The sequence below is a fragment of the Tiliqua scincoides genome, chromosome 1 (genome assembly GCF_035046505.1).
Source record: "Tiliqua scincoides isolate rTilSci1 chromosome 1, rTilSci1.hap2, whole genome shotgun sequence".
Lineage (NCBI taxonomy): Eukaryota > Metazoa > Chordata > Lepidosauria > Squamata > Scincidae > Tiliqua > Tiliqua scincoides.
In genome coordinates, this window is record NC_089821.1 from 212,743,881 (window position 1) to 212,763,675 (window position 19,795).

Sequence of the window (19,795 nt, forward strand, 5' to 3'; positions counted from 1 at the left end):
CCAAACTCCCTTCTCTGATCCACCTTCCCAGATCAATAGGGACTTGACCAGCTTTAGAGATGGCGCAGGTCCGTGCTGACTCATGATAACCCCAGGGCAAGGAAACAAGTGTTCCCTTACCCCAAGAACACCTCCAGAGGCCAAAACACCTTCGTGGGATATAGTGGAGGCTGTGTTGACATCACTGCAACACTGCATGTGGAGTTAACATATTTAGAACTGGGCTATTACACACCCTCAGTTTTTGTAATATAAAATGAACCCTGTAAAATTGTTAGAACAGCCCTATACATAAATGAGTACCCTGTCAGGCTAAGAACAATATTTAATATTTGCGTAATGCTTTCCAGACATTATCTATTACACATCCTTATAACAATATTGTAAGGCAGACCAACATTAAGCCCCATAAAGAGAGCGCAAGAAGTAATTGCGTCAACTAAGGTTTCCTTTTAAATTTATGACACAGGTTAAATATGAACCTGTGAGACGCAGTTCTATTTACTTTCTTTCCCAAACAGTCTTGAAATGAAAACCAGTGCAACGAACCACCGGTTAGCCACAGAACTTGGCTCTCAGAACTCATGTGTAGGTTTCCAACATTCAGTATACCTGCTGATCAGTTGTCCCATGTGGATAGCACAGCTACCCCATGTAGTTGTCCCATGTAGATAACACAGTTACACGGAAGGTCCGCTATGTTGCAGACGGAATCAGGTTCAGACTATAACTACCTTTTTCCTGGTGTCTCAAGGAAATAAGCAATGACCAAGCATGAGAACTGCCAGCACTATGCATAAACATAGGGGTATAAAAATGAGGTTTCCCTGAAAGGTGCTCTATTCAATTAGCCTGCACTATAAAGTAATACATGTGACAAAGTTGATTTAAATGAGGCAAGAAACATGTTTTTAAAAAACACCATTCTCACCCATAAGATCTTCCATGCAGTTGATGTCACCTATAAACCTGGTGTTGACGCCCATACATGCAGTATTTATTCATTAGGCATCTGAGGTCCAGGAGTACATATGGCTGGCAGGATCATGTTGCGTGCACAGATGTCACCAACCCAGTAAATAGGAAATGCCCAGCATAGGAAATGTAAACATTTTCCTTTAATATGCCCAGCATCATGTTTAAACTAGGCCCAAGACCTCCCCACATGGGCTGATGACCAATTTGGTATTTCAATGAGGGGTATTTTTGTATATAACTTGAGCTTAAATTTCATCTGTCAATGAAAACAATGGATCATCTTCCCTAAGACAAAAGGTTCAAGCACTGCAAGTGGAGTGCAAAGAGGTGACCTAGAGAGCATTTCTTGGAAGACACTCTACACCAGGGGTGCCAAACTTATTTCATACAATGAGCCAAAAATAATTCAGGACACCTGTCAAGGACTGGAAGTGACATCATTAAGCAGATGATGGTCAGAAATAAGCACTTTGTTCTCATGTAGGAACTCATCAGTTGCAAATGACAGAAAAGAAGATATGCAAATCTTGACTGTATTTTCAAGATATGGGAGAGCCCAATTTTCCAGTTGACAGCCCACTTATCACTTGGGTCACAATTACAGCAGCACCACTTCGGCTGAGGCATCACTTCACTGGTCAGCAGCTGAGAGTTGCTCTGCAAAGTGATGCCTTGGCAGAAGTAGCACCGCTGAGAGAGTGGCCCACATGTTAACTGAGCTCTCCCAGCACCTCAGCAGCATCTCCTTCTCTCACCCCTCTTGGTTGCCATTCCCCCCCCCCCGCGTAGTGTTCCTTGCCTTCTGAGGCCTCCTTCTATCTCTCCCTCCAAGAGCTCCAGCAGATGTGGCACTGCTGAAAGGGAAGCACTGGGAGAGCCCAATTATCACATGGGCCATATCCAGTTAGCAGGTCTTATATCTGACACCCCTCTGCTGAGCAAGGAAAAAAAAGCAACATGCTATGCACCTTAAAGGGGGGGGGGCTTAGGTTGTGTGAGGAAAAGCCCAAGTTGCAGAAAAGTCTAAGAGAAGGAAGAAAACAGACAGAATGGAGAAAGCCAAGGAAAGCAGATGCTTCTTGGCTAGCAGAGAATGCAGAGCCATGGTTCTCAAATGTTTTAGCACCAGGACCCACTTTGTAAAATGTCACCCTATCAGGACTCACCTGGGTTTACCAGACTTGGAAAAACATAGAAAGAAATCATTTTTAATTGATTTATAAGTAATAACAACCAGAAAAAGTCACTCAAACATTTATCTCCCTATATTACACATGCTTGCAAACTACAGGAGCTGAGCTCTTTGCAGAGTAATTAGCAGGTACAGCATCTGATTCCTGAATAGCCTCAGGGTTTGAGGCAATTAGTTATCTAATTATTCCATCACACCTTGGTGACTCACCAAAAATCAGATCACAACCCACCAGCGGGTCCCAACCCACAGTTTGGGAACCACTGCTGTAGAGTGTTTTCTGCTTGGGTGCTGCTGCCACTATCAAGTTTTTTCTTTTGAAAAGATTAACATAGTTAATTGTAGCACACCCACCACAAGTACACACACACACACACACACACACACACACACACTCTGATGGTCCCTATTTCCAGACACTTGCCATTGGTAGGTGAACTTCTGAAGTTCTCACGTCGGAGCATCCAGTTTACAGCCTCACTCTGATATGGCCTTAGCACTGGAATTAGTGCAGCGTGTTGGACATTCTCCTTCAAAAACTGTATTTCCTTCTGGTGAGTATGCCTCACATAGTCATAAAGCTCTTCAATATTCTGTCGCTCAATATCTTTGTCAGACTCCTCCTCATCTTCTTCCAGTATATCTGAAAAGAAACGTATGGCATCTATTCACTGATCACTATCCACCAATATCTGAAATACACTTAGTGAACTGCTAAGTGAAATGAAAGGATAAAACAATACCACTGTACTTACGGCATTAAATCCACTGCAATATTACTTCCAACTATAGGCACAATAGCATGTAACTTCTAGAGGGAAAAGAAACTAATAGCCCGATCCTATGTCCTGCTGTCATAAATTGGTTGCTGCCACCACATAGAGCACAGCCCTGGCAGACATTTTCCAGGTGCCATCACAAAGTGGCAGCAGCAACAGCACTGCAGTATGCTATACCCCCTGCCTGGCTTTGCTATGCCCCCTTGGATTCATCGGAACATGCGCCAGCCAAGTGCAGGTTGGCAACACAGAGCAACAAGGGACTTACCCCAAGGAGGCCTCCTGACTGCCCCCAACACAGGGTTCAGTGTACACCTCTATGGCACAGCTGCATCAGTATGGGTGATGGGGAGATAGGATTAGGTTATTATTCTCATAATCACAAACTTATAAAAGGCAACAACAAATTGTCCTGTCCTATGATAAGATACAAACCCTTTGAAAATATATTTTATAACATCATTTAAAATAACTTGGTGATACTAGCATGAGTTCATTCCTCACAGTTTCTTGAGTACCAAACTCTCCAATCCTTTTTAATTTTTCGCACCACCAAGTAGGTTGTCTCCTAAGGAGTATGTACATAAATATGGTGGCAATTTGCATTGTTCTGTGTGCAGTTAGGCAAGTACCTGTACAAGTAAGGTACCGACAATGTGGTCTGCAACATCTTGCACAAGTGCAAAGTCAAATCAGGATTCCATTCGGATTTCTGCACGCAAGAATTTTGTGACATTGTTTCTGTGTGCATAAGTCCCCTTACACAAGTAGGACAGTTTGCGATACAACCCAATAAGTAAAAAAAATCAGCATCTTTTGCTGGGCACCTCTGTCTGACATCTGTCTTCCCCCTGCCCCTTACCCTGAGAGGAGACCTCCAGCAACCAAAAACCCCCTGCAGGATGCAGCAGAAGCAGCACCAGCACTGCTGCATCACAAGGATTTAGGCTACCCATTATAATAAAGCTATCAAAGCAGGCAAGTTTACAAGATCTACAACACAGTGTCGGTTCAGAGCACACATTCTTTTGTAAAGGAACTAGAAATAAAGAGATCTTGATTTGGTTCACAACACCTTCCTTACAGCTGGTGAGCAGTGAAGGTCATGCCCATTGTTCTGTGCATAATGTTATCATAAATATGGTAATTTAATCTGCTAATGATGAATAAACAGTTTATAGCAGATGTGACACAGAAAGCCTAGTGGCATCTTTTATCGCCCAGACATTTTTATTCCCAGCCCAATCAAAGAAGATAAATATGGGGTGGAGAGGTAGATGTGTGGGGTAGGGGTTGAACAAGGGATGGAGGGAGGTGAGTGGGTACAAACTGGAGTAATCAGAAGGTAGTAGGCAGGGAAAAGGATGGACAGAGGACATTGCTTCTCCTCTCTGCTTCCCTTTCCCCCTCTCTCCAGCCATTCCATGTGGGTATTCGCTTACAATGCACCATTTTTAACACACAACAAATTCATTTAAGAAATGTTTGATCCATTATTATTACTCAGTTTTACAAGTGTAAATGTGATAGGGAACTCTTTTGTACACTGTGACTCAAAAGATTAAAAAGAATAATCCTTTAAAGGTATGTCTCAGGATAATCTTACCAATTTCAAGTCATACTAATTTACGTAACATAAGTTTGTCTTCTGTAATATCCACATCACTGACCATTTAAGTACTGACCATTGGCATACTGCAAACGTTTATAATATCAAGTTGAATCATATCATCAATTTGTGGAAATAGAACACACTTCCGTCCGGGGGGGGGGGGGGTTGGTTGGTACAACATTTGCCAATTCTCCCTTTCTTCAGCAAGCCCCATTCCATATCCCATATTGTTCCAGAGGGACCCCCCAACCCTCAAGAGTAGGTTTTCAGGTTTGGCAAGAAGATGCTATGAAGAGGAAGCAGGGAAATTACGTGTACACTACATTTAGGATACAACCTATTATCTTTCTAACAACGTACTCGACTGTATGAATTGAAATTGAAATTGAAATAACTACAGTTAGCTAGTATTCACATATGGCCTGACAGCCAGAAGGAAGAAAGCAACATATGTCTTCTACAGTGCAATCCTATCTTGCACTGGAACAGGCAGGCCAAGAGACATGCGCTGTTTCCAGCACAAGATTGGGGCCCAAAGTGGCTCAGCCCCTTACCCCCAGGTAAGCCACTGCAGCCCCAATGGGTCTCTTCAGACTTGTGCCACCTCTGGAGCAACTACTTACAGTTTCTGGAACCAGAGGTGATGTTTTTAATGCCTTATAAGGCATTAGGAGGCCTGGGGAAGCCTCCTAGGCTTTCCTAGTTTTTTTTGTTTGTTTGTTTGTTTTGCCTTTTTGGCCAATCTAAAGCTCACAGTCACCACGGGTAGATGTGCACAGCCTCTGCGGGCTTCAGAAAGCCTCTGGAGGTGACCGGAGGGTTCAGGCAGAGCCAAGTCTGGCTCAACATGGGTCTGGGGGAACCCGCATTGAGCCAGAGCCATGAATGTAAAATCTGCAGATAACAAGTTCCACCTGTATATTGAAAATCCATTGATATTCAAGTTCAAGTATATCAAAGGGCCGAGCTGAGTTTTTTTCACACCAAGTTGAGCTTTTCTCAGAGCAGAATTTGACTGCTGCAGCCTAAGCACAATGTGAAGTTGTACTTTTGATAATAAAATGATATACAGATTATGCCAACTTTTCAAAAACGAAAAATGTAAAATTAACTGCAGCTCTAAAAATCTTTGGTAATATCACTCTGCAAATCTGTCTGCTATCTTCTTCTCTAGAACTGTTCTAGCAAGACGTGCGGGAGAGGGGTCATTGGAAAGCTGTTAAGTACGGTTGATTCCCCAGTCTTCTTCTGAAAAAGAGCACCTTCCCCTAGGGAAATTTCACAAGGGAAATATTAGCGGTCAGTCAACATACCCATCTCCACTTCTCAGTTCACACCTTTCTGCATATAGCTGTAGTCTATTCCATTCTGACATGTCAAAAGTTTGCTTAGACCACACTTCAAGACCACACTAAATTTGTTGTCAGGGTTCTGGATGAACAAACCTTCAATATGCAAAAACAAAGCTGTTTCCAGACCATTTTGGGAATGAATTACTAATCTCAATAAACAGGCGTCTCCCCCGTATCTGCAAGGGTTCCATTCTGCCCCACAGCCCACGCAGATACAGAAACGGCAGATATAGGGGAACCATATACCCCCCCACACCCATTACCTTTGTTTTTCATTAGTAGCAGCTGAAGCATGGGCGCTTCTTGCTTAACAGGAAACATTCTTGCTTTACTGAAGAATGCAATATGCAGGTAACCAGCCTTCACGCTACCACGAGAAGACTAACAGAACAAGAAGGACAGTTCGCTCAACTGAATGTGCTGGTTGCCTGCACATTCAGTTTAGCAAGAACGTTCTTTGCTAAATAAGAAACACCAGCGCTTCCAGCACTACTAATGAAAAACCAAGGTACTGAAATGGGCATGGGGGGCCTGGATCCACAGATATGGGGGGGACGGGACATGCCTGTATTTCCAAAGTCTTCATCCCTAATCTAAGAGAAAGGGATTCTGTTCCTTTGCTACAAGAAAGGTTTTTCTGCTTGGGTAACTTGTTCCATTTCAAAAGTCAGTGGAGGAGCAAACACTTCATGAACGGTCTTAAGAGGATAAATTAACCTAAGGAAGCATGCATAGAAGAATAATTTCTTGCTTATAAAACTTATATACGTATTTAAACAGGATGACTAATAATGCATTCAGTGAACATGCATCGTATAGCAGTCAATGTATTACCTGGAATTATAAAGTGGTAGAATTTTTCCATCAGTTTCTGAATGAGTTGGTTGGATTTTTTTATTCTGCCACCACCATCACTAAGGAATTCTAGTTTGCTTATGCCACCTTCTAGGAGATATATTCCCACCTGTGAATTAAATTTATAGGAAAATAAAGCAAACTGTAGAAAAGTTTAGAGCATTCCTCAAAAAAGTAGCGGGGAAGAGTCAACAAACACACTGAGGCCCTCATGAGCTATGTTTGTGTGGAACAAACATAACTTCTTCATAAGGAAGCCTACATCATGGCTTCCTCATGAGGAAGCTGCTTGAACCATTCACTAATGAGGCTATACTATATCTCCAAAACTAGACGTGATAGGGCAAAATGGATGCCATTTTTGGAATCAGCACCCCAAATTCATATCCAACCACCATAAAGTTTGGGAAAAACTTTTCTGACCCTCAGTTTTGTAGGCCTGTGAAATTGGATTAGACCTAAGTATGCTATGTTTTGACATCTATAAACCACTGTCATGTTTTGTTCGACTTGAAGTTGTCCAGATATAAGGCCAGTTGCTTATCATGAGAGGGCCTGCATGGCCTTCTGGGTCTGCTGGCTATATGAATCATTGACTAAACTGCTAATAAGCATATTAACATAATAATAAGTACATGCTTTCATAGTGCCACAGAAAATTTGAATGTCCAATTATTAATTCAAGTCACTTTAATGTGCAAAAACAAAGTTTCCGAAAATAAGCAAACAGAACACATGCCCTTTGTTTTATATTATCCCAGTGCCACATGCTCATCTACTAAGTTTTGATTCCCAAGAGCAAATTAATAGTTAATCTTTAGCACTCAGAGTTTTATTAATTTACTAATCCAAGTACCTTCAGATACTGAACATCTCCTGGTCTTTGATAAAGTAGAATTACTCTCTTCTTTTGCAGCCACATCAAGTCTTCTAACAGTTCATTACTTAAAGATGATTCAACTAATATGTCTTCTTTGTAAGCACTCAGCACTGATCCTTCTCCCTCATCCATTTTTTCTGTACTCTTTGCATGAACACAGACATGCAGCTGATCACTAGATTCTACTTTCATCAAGGTGAAGCTCCTTCTATGGATATTCTCAGTTAGATGCTGCTCATGCAGAAGTTGAAGAACGAACTCTCCAAGCAATGTTTTCCAAGTTGGATCAGGACAATATGGATATATTACAACATTTAGCTGTACAGAAACAGAAGTCAAGAGGTGGCAAGAATCTTCTGCTTCATCTATAACTGTTGAGAAACTCAGAGATTTTATATTGTTGCCTTTGCAAGTCAATTCTTCATGAACGCTATCATCATGTATATTAATAAGTGCTGGGGAAGATGAACTTGGACCTGCAGCAGGATGGTCTTCACTCACTGCATCTAAGTCTATCACTTCATTTTTCCGGTCTTCATGCATATTCCAGCAGAGCTCCTTCTTTTTCTCATCATTCATCCTCAATGGAGGAGCACGCTTTCGACGGCTGCTCATTTTGATGTTTTGTTAGATTTTTCTGATCTGTGCAAATACACTGATATTAATCTACTAAAAACTTTGCACATATCATCACATTCTGATTTTCCAAGAGCCTGGGAGACTAATCAAATGTACTTCTAAACAACCACCCTCATCTTTATACCCAAAAATATAAGTAAAAATATATAAAATTCCCCATTCCTAGGGAGTTCGGAGCAGCTTCAAGCCACTCTGCTCTCCTCGGACTTCCAAGGAGACCCATAGGAGCCAGCGTGCCTTACCTCTGGCTGAGCTGCTCTGGGCCCCTATCCTGCACTGGATACAGTGCAAGCCTCTTGGCTTGCCTGTTCCAGCACAAGATAGGATTGCACCCTATGGGATCCAACATTCCAGTGCTGATGCAGTCAGGCCGACAGGTTGTACATTGCATCCTATGGGGGAGGGGGGCTGTCAGGGAGGCCTACTCAAGGTAAGGGAATGATTGTTCCCTTATATTGGGGATGCACTGTTGATGTATTGGCGCTAGAAAGCTGGATAGGTTTGGGCCATATTTTACCTGCAAACCACTTTCAGAGGCATACGTCCTTGTGTTTAACCTTCTTGAGCCCTGATTCTAAGCTGTGGCAGCACCCGTATTCTTTGAAAGAACACATTAAAATCAAGTTCAAAGTGAAAAGTAAATATCTTTAGAATCAGTTTAAGCCTGCAATACCAAAATGTTCCAAGCTAGATATCTCTCCCTCGAAATTAGCTTTCCTTTGTTTTAATTAAGATGAATTCATAACAAAAGCAGAGACACCAAAATAGTTTTATAACTTTAAAAGTCACCTATGTGATCATCTCTTCCTAAGAGAAAACTATTGCTAATAGTCTTATGGATCTGCAATCATTACCTGAACACAGAAGCCTGATTCATTTTGCTCATGGAATTATATTTACTTTTGCAAAAATAAGTGTGGGATCACAGAATGGAGATAGTAAATGCACTACATTTTTTAAATCCTCAGAATTTGAGTTTTTCTTAAATCATCATGCCCACAAGGATGGCCAGTCTGAGAGAGCCATTTGTATACAACTGAACACTGACAAACAGTTTCAGAATATCTATCTGCTCCCTAACACTCTCTGGAAGGGAAGCCTATGCATCTCTCTGTGTTTGCCTGATGCCATAATACACTACACCTTTTACGGTGCCCTGAAGCTGCAAAGTTTGGATAGATGAGGATTATTATACTGGCAGTACATTTATATATTTGTGATGGGTGAGCTATCGAGTACAAGTTCTTTTGTATCTTACCCAACCACTTTTCAAATGCATTTGCACTTTTCAAGTGACAGCTATGTTTACATTCAACTAAGAAGTCCTGCCACAGAGAGATACAAGCTTACCCTTGATATTTTGTTTACATCATAAATATCTACAGTTAGGTATGCTTGTTTAACTTAGGAACCTATCAGTCACTCTACGAACATTTAATCTTGCTCAGATGACAGCAAGTAAAACTGACAGGGATTGAGCATATTCAAGACCAATTAATTTATTGATCCTTAATACTTACAATCACATTCAGAAGTAGAAAAATACAATCACATTCAGAAGTACACAAAAGAGCAAGGATGAAGGTTTTGTGTATGTTTCCCCCCCCCCCCATCAGTGTATGCTCATTCAATGTAGCAACAATTTCAGTTCAGGACAGTATAATGGTTTGGGAGTTGGACTTAGACCTGATCCACCTTAGATTCAAATTCCAGCTCAGCCATGGAGCTTCCTGGGTGATCTTAGGCCAGTCACTCTCAGCCACACCTACCTCACAGGTTGTTGTGAGGACAAAAAGAGGGAAGGAACCAAGTACACCACCCTGAGATCTTTGGGGGAAGGGTAGTATAAAAATGTGAGAAAGAAAATAAAAATGGTGGCAACCTTGTTGGCAGGAAGTCACAGTTATTTTTGATACAAATCAATGTGACCTGCACACAGCACATGACAGAAAATAACACGTGTGGGTTTTGTGGAGGACGAGGGGCCCATCCAGGCAAAGCCCAGAAGTCAGTCAGAACGACCAAGAGGTCCAAACTTCAGAGGACTAGACCAATAAGATAAACATACCAAACCAACACGGCATGGGGTACTCTCAGCCCAAACCTATGCCTGTCGACTCAGAAGTAAGTGCCATTAGAGTCAATGGGGCTTGCTCCCAGGTAAGTGTGGACAGGACTGCAGCCTCACAGCACAGTCCTATGCGGGTCTACTCAGAAGTAAGTCTCATTACAGTGAATGGGGCTTGCCCCCAGGTAAGCGTGGACAGGATTGCAGCCTCACAGCACGGTCCTACTCAGAAGTAAGTCTCATTACAGTGAATGGGGCTTGCTCCCAGGTAAGTGTGGCAGGATTGCAGCCTTACACCCAGTCCTAAGCAGGTCTACTCAGAAGTCAGTCCCAGGTAAGTGTGGACAGGACTGCAGCCTCCCCCGCAAGGCCTGCTGTGGAGAAAGCGCTCCTCCTGGCAGGGCCTGCAGTGGGGCCGGGGCGGCCAGAGGAGCAGGAAGCACTTCAGCCGCGGTCCCTGCGGCCGCTCCTGAACTGGACGTACCTGAGCTGGAGGGCCGGGGCCAGTCCCCTTCCGAACGCCTCGGGTCCTGCGAGGGAGCAGCCGCAGCCAGCCAGCCCCGGAGGACTCCCGGCGACTCCGCCTCCGCCCTCGCAGTCCAGTGAGGGGGAGAGACAGAACACGCCCCTCCCGCGCGAGCAGGCCGGCCTTCCGAGGCTGCTCCGCCCCCCCCCCCACAGGCGAGCGCGCGCGCAGGCACAACCAGGAAGCGACCAGAGCTCCGGGGGCGCGCATGCTCGGTTCGCGAATCCCCGTCGTCCTTTCGGAAACGGGCGCAGCGCAGCGGGAGTGGGTTCGCCTCTTGCACGCGCTTCGGCCTGTTCGTTCTGGAGGGGCGCTGTGGGGACGCCCGAGCGGGGGGAGAGAGGGTGTGTGTGTGAGTGACAGAGAGAGAGAGAGAGTGTGTGTGTGTGTCAGTGAGTGTGAGAGAGAAAAAGTGAGAGGGAGAGAGAGCTGAGTGAGTGTGAGAGCGTCAATGAGAGTGTGAGAGAAAGAGGAGAGAGCGAATAAGTGTGTGATGATGATGATGATAATACAGGTACAGTATTTATCTACCTGTATTGGTCGTCAGATTTCTCCTCTGACTTTAATTCAAGGCGGTTTACACAGGCAGGCTATACTAAATCCCAATAGGGATTTTTACAGTTGAAAGAAGGTTCTATCTTTCGAGAACCCAACATTTCAGATGGATCTTTTATGATCTGGTATCGCATTCTGGTCTCCATTTTCCTCCCACACAGGCTGACAGCGGCCAAAGAGCAGGTGGAATAACTCAGCTAGGCTTGTCAGCTGCTTCAAGGTCTTGCCATTCACGGAGCTGTCGGTGCCCTTGAACTGGCAACCTTCGGATGTTATCTTCAGGCAAACAGAGGCTCTGCCCTCTAGACCAGACCTCCTGCCCAGTGAATGGTGTGAGTGAGTGAGTGTGTGCACGAGAAAGTGAGTGGGAGAGAGCGAGTGAATGAGTGTGACAGAGAGTGAATGAGTGTGTGTGAGAGAGAGAGAGAGAGAGAGAAATTGAAGAATGAAGTTGCTGATCTCTTGACTAAAATATGCAACTTGTCCCTCAAAACGGCCACAGTGCCAGAAGATTGGAGGATAGCAAATGTCACACCCGTCTTTAAAAAGGGAAAGAGGGGGGACCTGGGAAACTGTAGGCCAGTCAGCCTAACATCTATACCAGGTAAGATAGTGGAATGCCTAATCAAAGATAGAATCTCAAAACACATAGACGAACAGGCCTTGCTGGGGGAGAATCAGCATGGCTTCTGTAAGGGTAAGTCTTGCCTCACAAACCTTTTAGAATTCTTTGAAAAGGTCAACAGGCATGTGGATGCAGGAAAACCTGTGGACATTATATATCTGGACTTTCAGAAGGCGTTCGACACGGTCCCTCACCAAAGGCTACTGAAAAAACTCCACAGTCAGGGAATTAGAGGACAGGTCCTCTCATGGATTGAGAACTGGTTGAAGACCAGGAAACAGAGAGTGGGTGTCAATGGGCAATTTTCACAATGGAGAGAGGTGAAAAGCGGTGTGCCCCAAGTGTAAAGTCATGCACATTGGGGCAAAAAATCAAAACTTTACATATAGGCTGATGGGGTCTGAGCTGTTGTACAAATCGATGGTAAGGCCACACCTGGAGTATTGCGTCCAGTTCTGGTCGCCACCTCTCAAAAAGGACATAGTGGAATTGGAAAAGGTGCAAAAGAGAGCGACTAAGATGATTACTGGACTGGGGCACCTTCCTTATGAGGAAAGGCTACGGCGTTTGGGCTCTTCAGTCTAGAAAGGAGACGCCTGAGGGGGGACATGATTGAGACATACAAAATTATGCAGGGGATGGACAGTGTGGATAGAGAGATGCTTTTTACACTCTCACATAACACCAGAACCAGGGGACATCCACTAAAATTGAGTGCTGGGAGAGTTAGAACAGACAAAAGAAAATATTTATTTACTCAGCATGTGGTTGATCTGTGGAACTCCTTGCCGCAGGATGTGGTGACAGCATCTGGCCTGGATGCCTTTAAAAGGGGATTGGATTTTCTGGAGGAAAAATCCATTACTGGTTACAAGCCATGATGTGTATGTGCAACATCCTAATTTTAGAAATGGGCTATGTCAGATGCAAGAAAGGGCACCAGGATGCAGGTCTCTTGTTATCTGGTGTGCTCCCTGGGGCATTTGGTGGGGCCGCTGTGAGATACAGGAAGCTGGACTAGATGGGCCTATGGCCTGATCCAGTGGGGCTGTTCTTACGAGAGAGTGAATGAGTGTGTGTGTGTGTGTGTGTAAGAGAGAAAGTGAGTGAGAGGGAAAGAGAAAGTGAATGAGTGTGTGTGATAGTGAATGAGAGTGTGTGTGAGAGAGAGTGAATAGGTGTGTGTGTGAGAGAGAGGGAGAGAGAAAGTTAATGAGTGTGTGAGTGTGACAGAGTGAATGAGTGTGTGAGTGAGTGGGTGTGTGTGAGAGAGTGAGTAGGTGTGTGTGTGAGAGGGAGAGAGAAAGTGAATGAGTGTGATAGTGAATGAGAGTATGTGTGTGAGAGTGAGTGAGTGAGCAGGTGTGTGTGTGAGAGAAAGTGAGAGAGGGAGAGAAAGTGAATGAGTGTGTGAGTGTGATAGAGAGTGAATGAGAATGTGTGTGAGAGAGAGAGAGTGAGTAAGTGTGTGTGTGAGAGAAAAAGTGATGAGAGGGAGAGAGAAAGTGAGTGTGAGTGTGATAGAGAGTGAATGAGTGTGTGTGTGTAAGAGTGAGTGTCTGTGTGAGAGACAGAAAGTGAGAGGGAGAGAGAAAGTGATTGAGTGTGAGTGTGATAGAGAGTGAATGAGAGGGTGTATGAGAGTGTATGAGGGAGAGAGTGAATTAGTGCGTGTGTGAGAGAAAAAGTGAATGAGAGCAAGAGAGTGAATGAATGTGTTTGTGTGAGAGAGAGAGATAAAGTGAGGGACAGAGAGTGAATGAGTGTGTGTGTGTGTGAGTGAGAGAGAGTGTGTGAGAGAGAAATAGAAAATGAGAGAGTGATTGAGTGAGAGAGGAAGAGTGTGTGTGTGAGAGAGGGGGGGAGGTGAGTGAGTGAAAGTTTCAGATTGAATATTGGAAGAGACGTGTTCTGGTGCCTCTGGTGGCTATTTCTTTGTGTGTGTGTCGATTGCCAGATGTGAGCCTGATGGTGTCGGCTTGTTGCAAGGCACCACTATTTTATTTGAGTCTCTTGAAAGTCAGCCCCTTCCCCAAAAGGTTCCCAGGTTAAAAACAAAACAACTTGCATGAAGCAAACACCCAGAATTTCCCAGGACCTATTGGTACATATTAACAACAATTAATATGGCGGCATTGAACTTCATTGGTTTGAGCACATGATGGAAAAGTATAGCTAGATAGAATGCTAGAGAGCAACTTGCAAAAAAATAATAATATGGAGATATTGACCAGATGCTGCTTATATCATAGGGGACTTCTTCCATCAGCAGGAGTGTATTGCTTGGAGTGTCCCAAAGCTTTTTTTTTTTTTTTTTTGGGGGGGGGTGTCCAAGAGCATGTAAACTTGCTTCAAACTGCTCATACAGCTTGGTTAGAAATGGAAACTTGGAACCAGCTTTAGCCCCCTACCAAGAAAGGATGGCAACAACCTCCAAGGTTTTAGGGAACAAATTACTCACAAACATGAGCCATCTCCTCATGTGCTGTCCTCTCCCCCCCACCTCTCTTTACTTGCTCAGAGCTTGCTTGCCTGCCCCCCCCCCCATTTCCATTGGTGCTGACACCATCTCTTCCCCTCCTGCTGTTCCCAGAAATCAGGAACAATAACTTTAACAAGTTGAACTAAACTTTTAATGAAAAAAAGAAAAGGAATGTTGTTTATTTTAGATTAGAGGACAGGTAGGGCTATTTAATGTAGACACTGAACTGTTCTGAAGGAGTCCTTTGATAACATTCACTACCTTGCTTCAGCAAAACAGCTTTGACATGGCTCCTGGGGGTATGGCGAGAATTATTTAATTAAGTTTACAAATCATTTTCAAAGTTGCAGGTGAAAGCATAACACGACATTACATGAGAAATTTTACTACTACAGACTGGGAGGTTATTTAGGCATAAAACTGCTGTGATTAAGTTCCGCTTAACTGAATACTTCAACTTTGTGTAACTCAGTGGGAAAATTACCTCCAGAGGATTTCACACTTTTAATTCCCTTTGTCCAGTTGAGGTGTTGTACACTAATAACTTTTAGATATCACAGAGGATTTCCAGCTATGCTTCTCATGTAATTACTTCATTTACAGTTGGTAATAATCCTAAACGGCAGGTCTGAGAGTGAAAGATCCAGATTATTTGGGGCAATGCTACTTACAGGAATGCTGAATGTTTTCCATGCTGAACAACCTGATCCAAAGGACGTGCATACTGTGATGACACATGGAATGACTTGAGCCAATACAGTGAATGCTGTGAGGGAAGAGGGCAGGACTGTCCTTGAGTTGCTTTTCAGTTGCAATTGCGTTATAAGTCTTAGTATAAAAATAAAAGCACATAGGATGGCACCCAGACTTCATGCTGATCAGATTCCTCCGACTGCAGGTGAATAATCCCTGTTTGTTCTCACACCAATCCATCAATTCTGCATTAGACTTGGACATAGGGAACTTTTTTATGTGCGTGTGTTAAAAAATGGCATTCCCTCATCTGTAACCTGAAGAAGTAACAGTCCACTATATTATTTCAGGATCTCACCACTTTATTCTGCTGCATATGCAGTGTAATCCTTAACAGTTTCATTGGGCCATGGTCAAAGCACTCTATGATGTTGTCCTACACTCCAGGGAGGATGCAGAGTAAGGGGACACCTTGACATGAAGCCAAATTGGTTCAGCTGTAAACAATTGTAGGACAAGTTCAATAACAGAAGGCTGGACTAACAGCCCAATTCTAACAAACGTTCTAGCACTGATGCAACTGCAGTGCAACCCTGAGGTATGGGAGCAAACATTCCCTTAGCATCTGTGGAGAAAGTAGAATGGTAGAGGGTGATATATAAACTTTGCTCATTGCCATCACTGTCCTGGCCATTTCCTGAGTAACCTTGGCCATACTCTCTCTTGCTACTGGTCTGATGGTCTCCTGGGAAATGCCTCTGAAGACTGTCGCTCAGTCCATTACAGTCCATACAGCAATCAGCAATCCGTCCATACAGCAATCGCTCAGACCATTGCTCCTGTCTTTTAGGACCTATGGAGGTGTGTATCTACCTTGTTTCATTCCTCTATCTTTTTCCTGACCTCCCTATATGAGTACCTCCCTCCATGAGCTTGGCCAACTGTGTGGGTTTGACTATGTGATGAGGTCTCATGCACCTGTGCAAAGGGAATAGCCATAGCTGCAGGATTCTTTGTTCCAAAGTCTAGGACCTGTACAACTACCAGACATATAAGCTTTTTTAAACTGCAAGTACAGTGTTTTGAACCCTTTTTTCTGTCTCTGTTGCCATTTGATTAGTTGCAGCAAATTAGTCGAGGGATGTTGAGGAGCAATTGGAAAAAGGATTTTCTGCTCTATGACTTTGTATAATTTACACCCATAACCCCCTTCCCCCCCCCACACACACACTTTCAAGACCACATCTGCATCAAAGCTGCTGCTAGGCAGGTGGAGCAACACCACTAAGAGGCCAGCTCAATTTCTGCAGCTGTTCTGGTTGCTTCTATCCAGCCACAAACCTCGTGCATTTCTCCACACTCTCTGCAAGTTTGAGAAGGATTTAAACAAGCTTAACTTTGGCAGGATGGCATCCATAATTCATCTAAAATGTAACGCAGCCAAGCTCATATTTTTCCAATGTTCACATTGTACTAATTCCCCTTTCTCTCAAAATTTCACACCAGCTCATTACATGCGGCACACGAGTGCCTTAACATATTTTACATGTACAATAAAAATGTGAGCAGACTGAGTTTCTCTTTGGCTGTCAACACAGCACTGTACATTCTGTGTTAATGTCCAAAACACTTCCTCCGCAACACCACCCTGTGAATTTTCCCTCAAGAACATGACATGAAAACATCACAAGTCTGCACAGATCCCCAGGATGTGGTTGAAAGGATTTGTTTAGTTATGTTTTTAATGCCTCTGTTTGATTCTTAGACAATTGTAGATAGGAGTGAATATCTGTCGTTTAAGAGCTGCCTTGAAATACGAGTGAATTGGCAAGTTTCTAATTGGACGTTAAGCAACAATTAAACATGATGGTTGGAGTGGATAATGCTTTGTTGAATTGTCACTGGAAGGAAAAGGATATCTGGATTGTTGGTGTCTGTAATTAACAATGCAAGAACTGTGAGGCATAAGGAGATAAGGATATGATGTATAAGAAGAAGAAACAGTAAACAAGGCTCTTGTTCAAGGAGTCACCATTGCCTCCCCCACTATGGTGCTTTTTAAAGCTGACTCTTTAAAGCTGACTTTCCCTTTCCTCCGTACAGACAAGCATCAATTACCTTGTGAGGAGGAGGAGAAGAAAGAGAGCCAGCAATGGAAGAATTATCATCATTGCCACTCCCACCAATTTGCATATCTGTCCCCTGTGTACCCTTACTTCAGGCTGCAACCCTGGGCACACTTTCCTGGGAGCACATCCCATAAAACACAACTTGCTTCTGGGAAAGAGCGCATAGGATTGTGCTCTCAGTTCCCTTCCTCTGTTGTCTCTCTGGGCTCATGGTTGGCTCTAGATCAGTGGTTCTTACACATTTAGCACTGGGACCCACTTTTATCTGTCAGGACCCATCAGAAGTGATGTCATGACCGGAAGTGACATCATCAAGCAGGAAAATTTTTAACAATCCTAGGCTGCAATCCTACCCACACTTACCCAGGAGTATATCCCATTATCATTGTTAAAAGATTATACATAGCTTGTTAAAAGTTGTTAGCTTGTTAAAAGTATAGGTCTAGAACATTTCCCCAAATGCACATTCCATGGTAGCATCAAATCTAATATACTGAAAATAAAATATTGACGTGAATTGGGACCCACCTGAAATTGGCTTGTGACCCACCTACTGGGCCCTGACCCACAGTTTGAGAAACACTGTTCTAGATAGATCTAGATATGGTCTTGAAACTGTGCTAGCTATGACCATGGTCACAATCTACCCATGACACTTTAAGAAAGGGAGCTGCACTAGAATCCTGTTTATGCCACCTGAGTGATTTTACACCAGTGCATTTCTTGTGGAGAAACATACTTTATGCAGTCAAAACTGAAAATGAGAATGAGGCGCCATTTTTGATAGATCGAACAGTGACTGTGTCTGTGCATGTTTTCCATTAGTCAATTTAAAATTGAATCAAACAAAAAGTTGGAAATGGACATAGAACAGACAGGCTTGCTATACTGATGAATCCGTAGAAAGCAGTGGCGTCGCTAGGAGGATACGGGCCGCACTGGGTGATCCGCACAGGGGGGTGACGCGCACTGGGGGTGACACACTAAAATTGTGGTGGTTAGGAATAACCCCATCATATTATATACTGTTGGATGCAGAATTTTGAGTGGAATGCAGTGCAAAAAACTGGAGTGAAATATCTTCTTTCTATCAAAAAGTTATGGCCAAAAACCTAGAGAACAAAAAATGCATGGAGCCCTATGGAAAGTGAAAGTGAACCGTATTGTGCGTTTACTCGTGAGTAAGCGAACTTGCCTTAGTCCATCAGAAAGGGCAGGCTGAGAGGAATCCAACGACACCAGAATGGTCCTCATTCAATGAATGCAGTCCCCAAAAACACCTGAAAAGGAAGTCCCTCCCTCCAAGCAGATGAATGTATTGAGCCCTATGGAAAGCAAAACTAAGCCTCACAGTCATGTTTACTCATGAGTATGCAAACGTGCCTTGGCTGGTGTGGAAGATCAGGCTAAGGAGAGTGCAAGGCTACCAGAATGGACCTGGTCCTATGCACCTGGAGCTAAACAAGTGCTCCAGAAGGCAGCCTCCCCCCCCCCCCACTAAAAAGGATCAAAAAGAGGCTTCAGCTGATAAAGTGAACTTTTTTGAGACATGCAAAGCCAGGTGGATCCTGACAGTGATCTGGTTTAAACAGAAGTTCTTAAATTGAACTGGGCACTGGGCAGGGCTGAAAACCTTACTGGTTTTGGAGTGGGGTGTGATTGCAGGCAGGCTACAGAGGAAATTCACTTGGTGGTCCTGGGCTGGCTTCTGCTTATTTAATTATTTGTTTTACTTTAATTATTTATACTTATTTCTTTTAATTTGCCTGATGATGTCACTTCCACCATGGCATCACTTCTGGTGGGTCTTTGACAGATTGTGATTCTAAAAAGTGGGTCCCAATGCTAAAAGTTTGAGAATTGCTGCAATAAGGTGTTAGTAAGTTGCACCTGGGGGTGTGTGACACCGCTAGTGACCAAAATCACTAAAATCAGAGTTTGGAGGAATAATACCATCATGTTATATATCAGTCAATGTGTAAATTTCATGCAGAATGTGTTTTGTTCTATCAAAAGGTACAGCCAAAAAACCAGTGGGAGCGGAGTGATGTTACATCACCACGCCCACCACCTGGGGTGCTGCCCCACCCACTGCATGGAGGGTGATGTGCTGGCATCCCGCATCAGGTGACGCGAACCCTAGTGACGCCACTGGTAGAAAGGTATCCAATCCAGCTGGGTCAGCCTCATTCTCAGTCCCTCTACTTTGGCATGTTCTCAAAAAGATGGGCTGAAAGAGATAGAACTTCCAAAAGGAAGGGGGAGATAAAAAGAAAAAAGAAGAGGGAGCCTCAGATGGGTGAGGAGGTGAAGGTCCCACCTGGTTTCCTTTCCTTTGTTCTTTGGACAACTTAGTACCTTCTTCCTTCCACAGTTTGCCACATCCCTCAACTTTTGGCCATTTACTTCATCACTGACTTTGAAATGGGC

The 19,795-nt window shown here is 43.7% G+C and overlaps 1 protein-coding gene across 1 annotated transcript in view; it reads right to left on the reverse strand.

Annotated features, from left to right (window-relative positions):
* Nucleotides 1-10,921, reverse strand: part of SHPRH (SNF2 histone linker PHD RING helicase) — a 65,728-nt gene extending 54,807 nt beyond the window's left edge. The window contains exons 1-4 of the mRNA XM_066615453.1: nt 10,840-10,921; nt 7,625-8,290; nt 6,748-6,877; nt 2,595-2,813 (exon numbers count right to left, since the gene is read on the reverse strand). Coding sequence (XP_066471550.1) covers nt 2,595-2,813; nt 6,748-6,877; nt 7,625-8,263 — 988 coding nt within the window. The 5' untranslated portion in view covers nt 8,264-8,290; nt 10,840-10,921. The remainder of the gene's footprint in view (nt 1-2,594; nt 2,814-6,747; nt 6,878-7,624; nt 8,291-10,839) is intronic.
* Nucleotides 10,922-19,795: the final 8,874 nt, after the last annotated feature.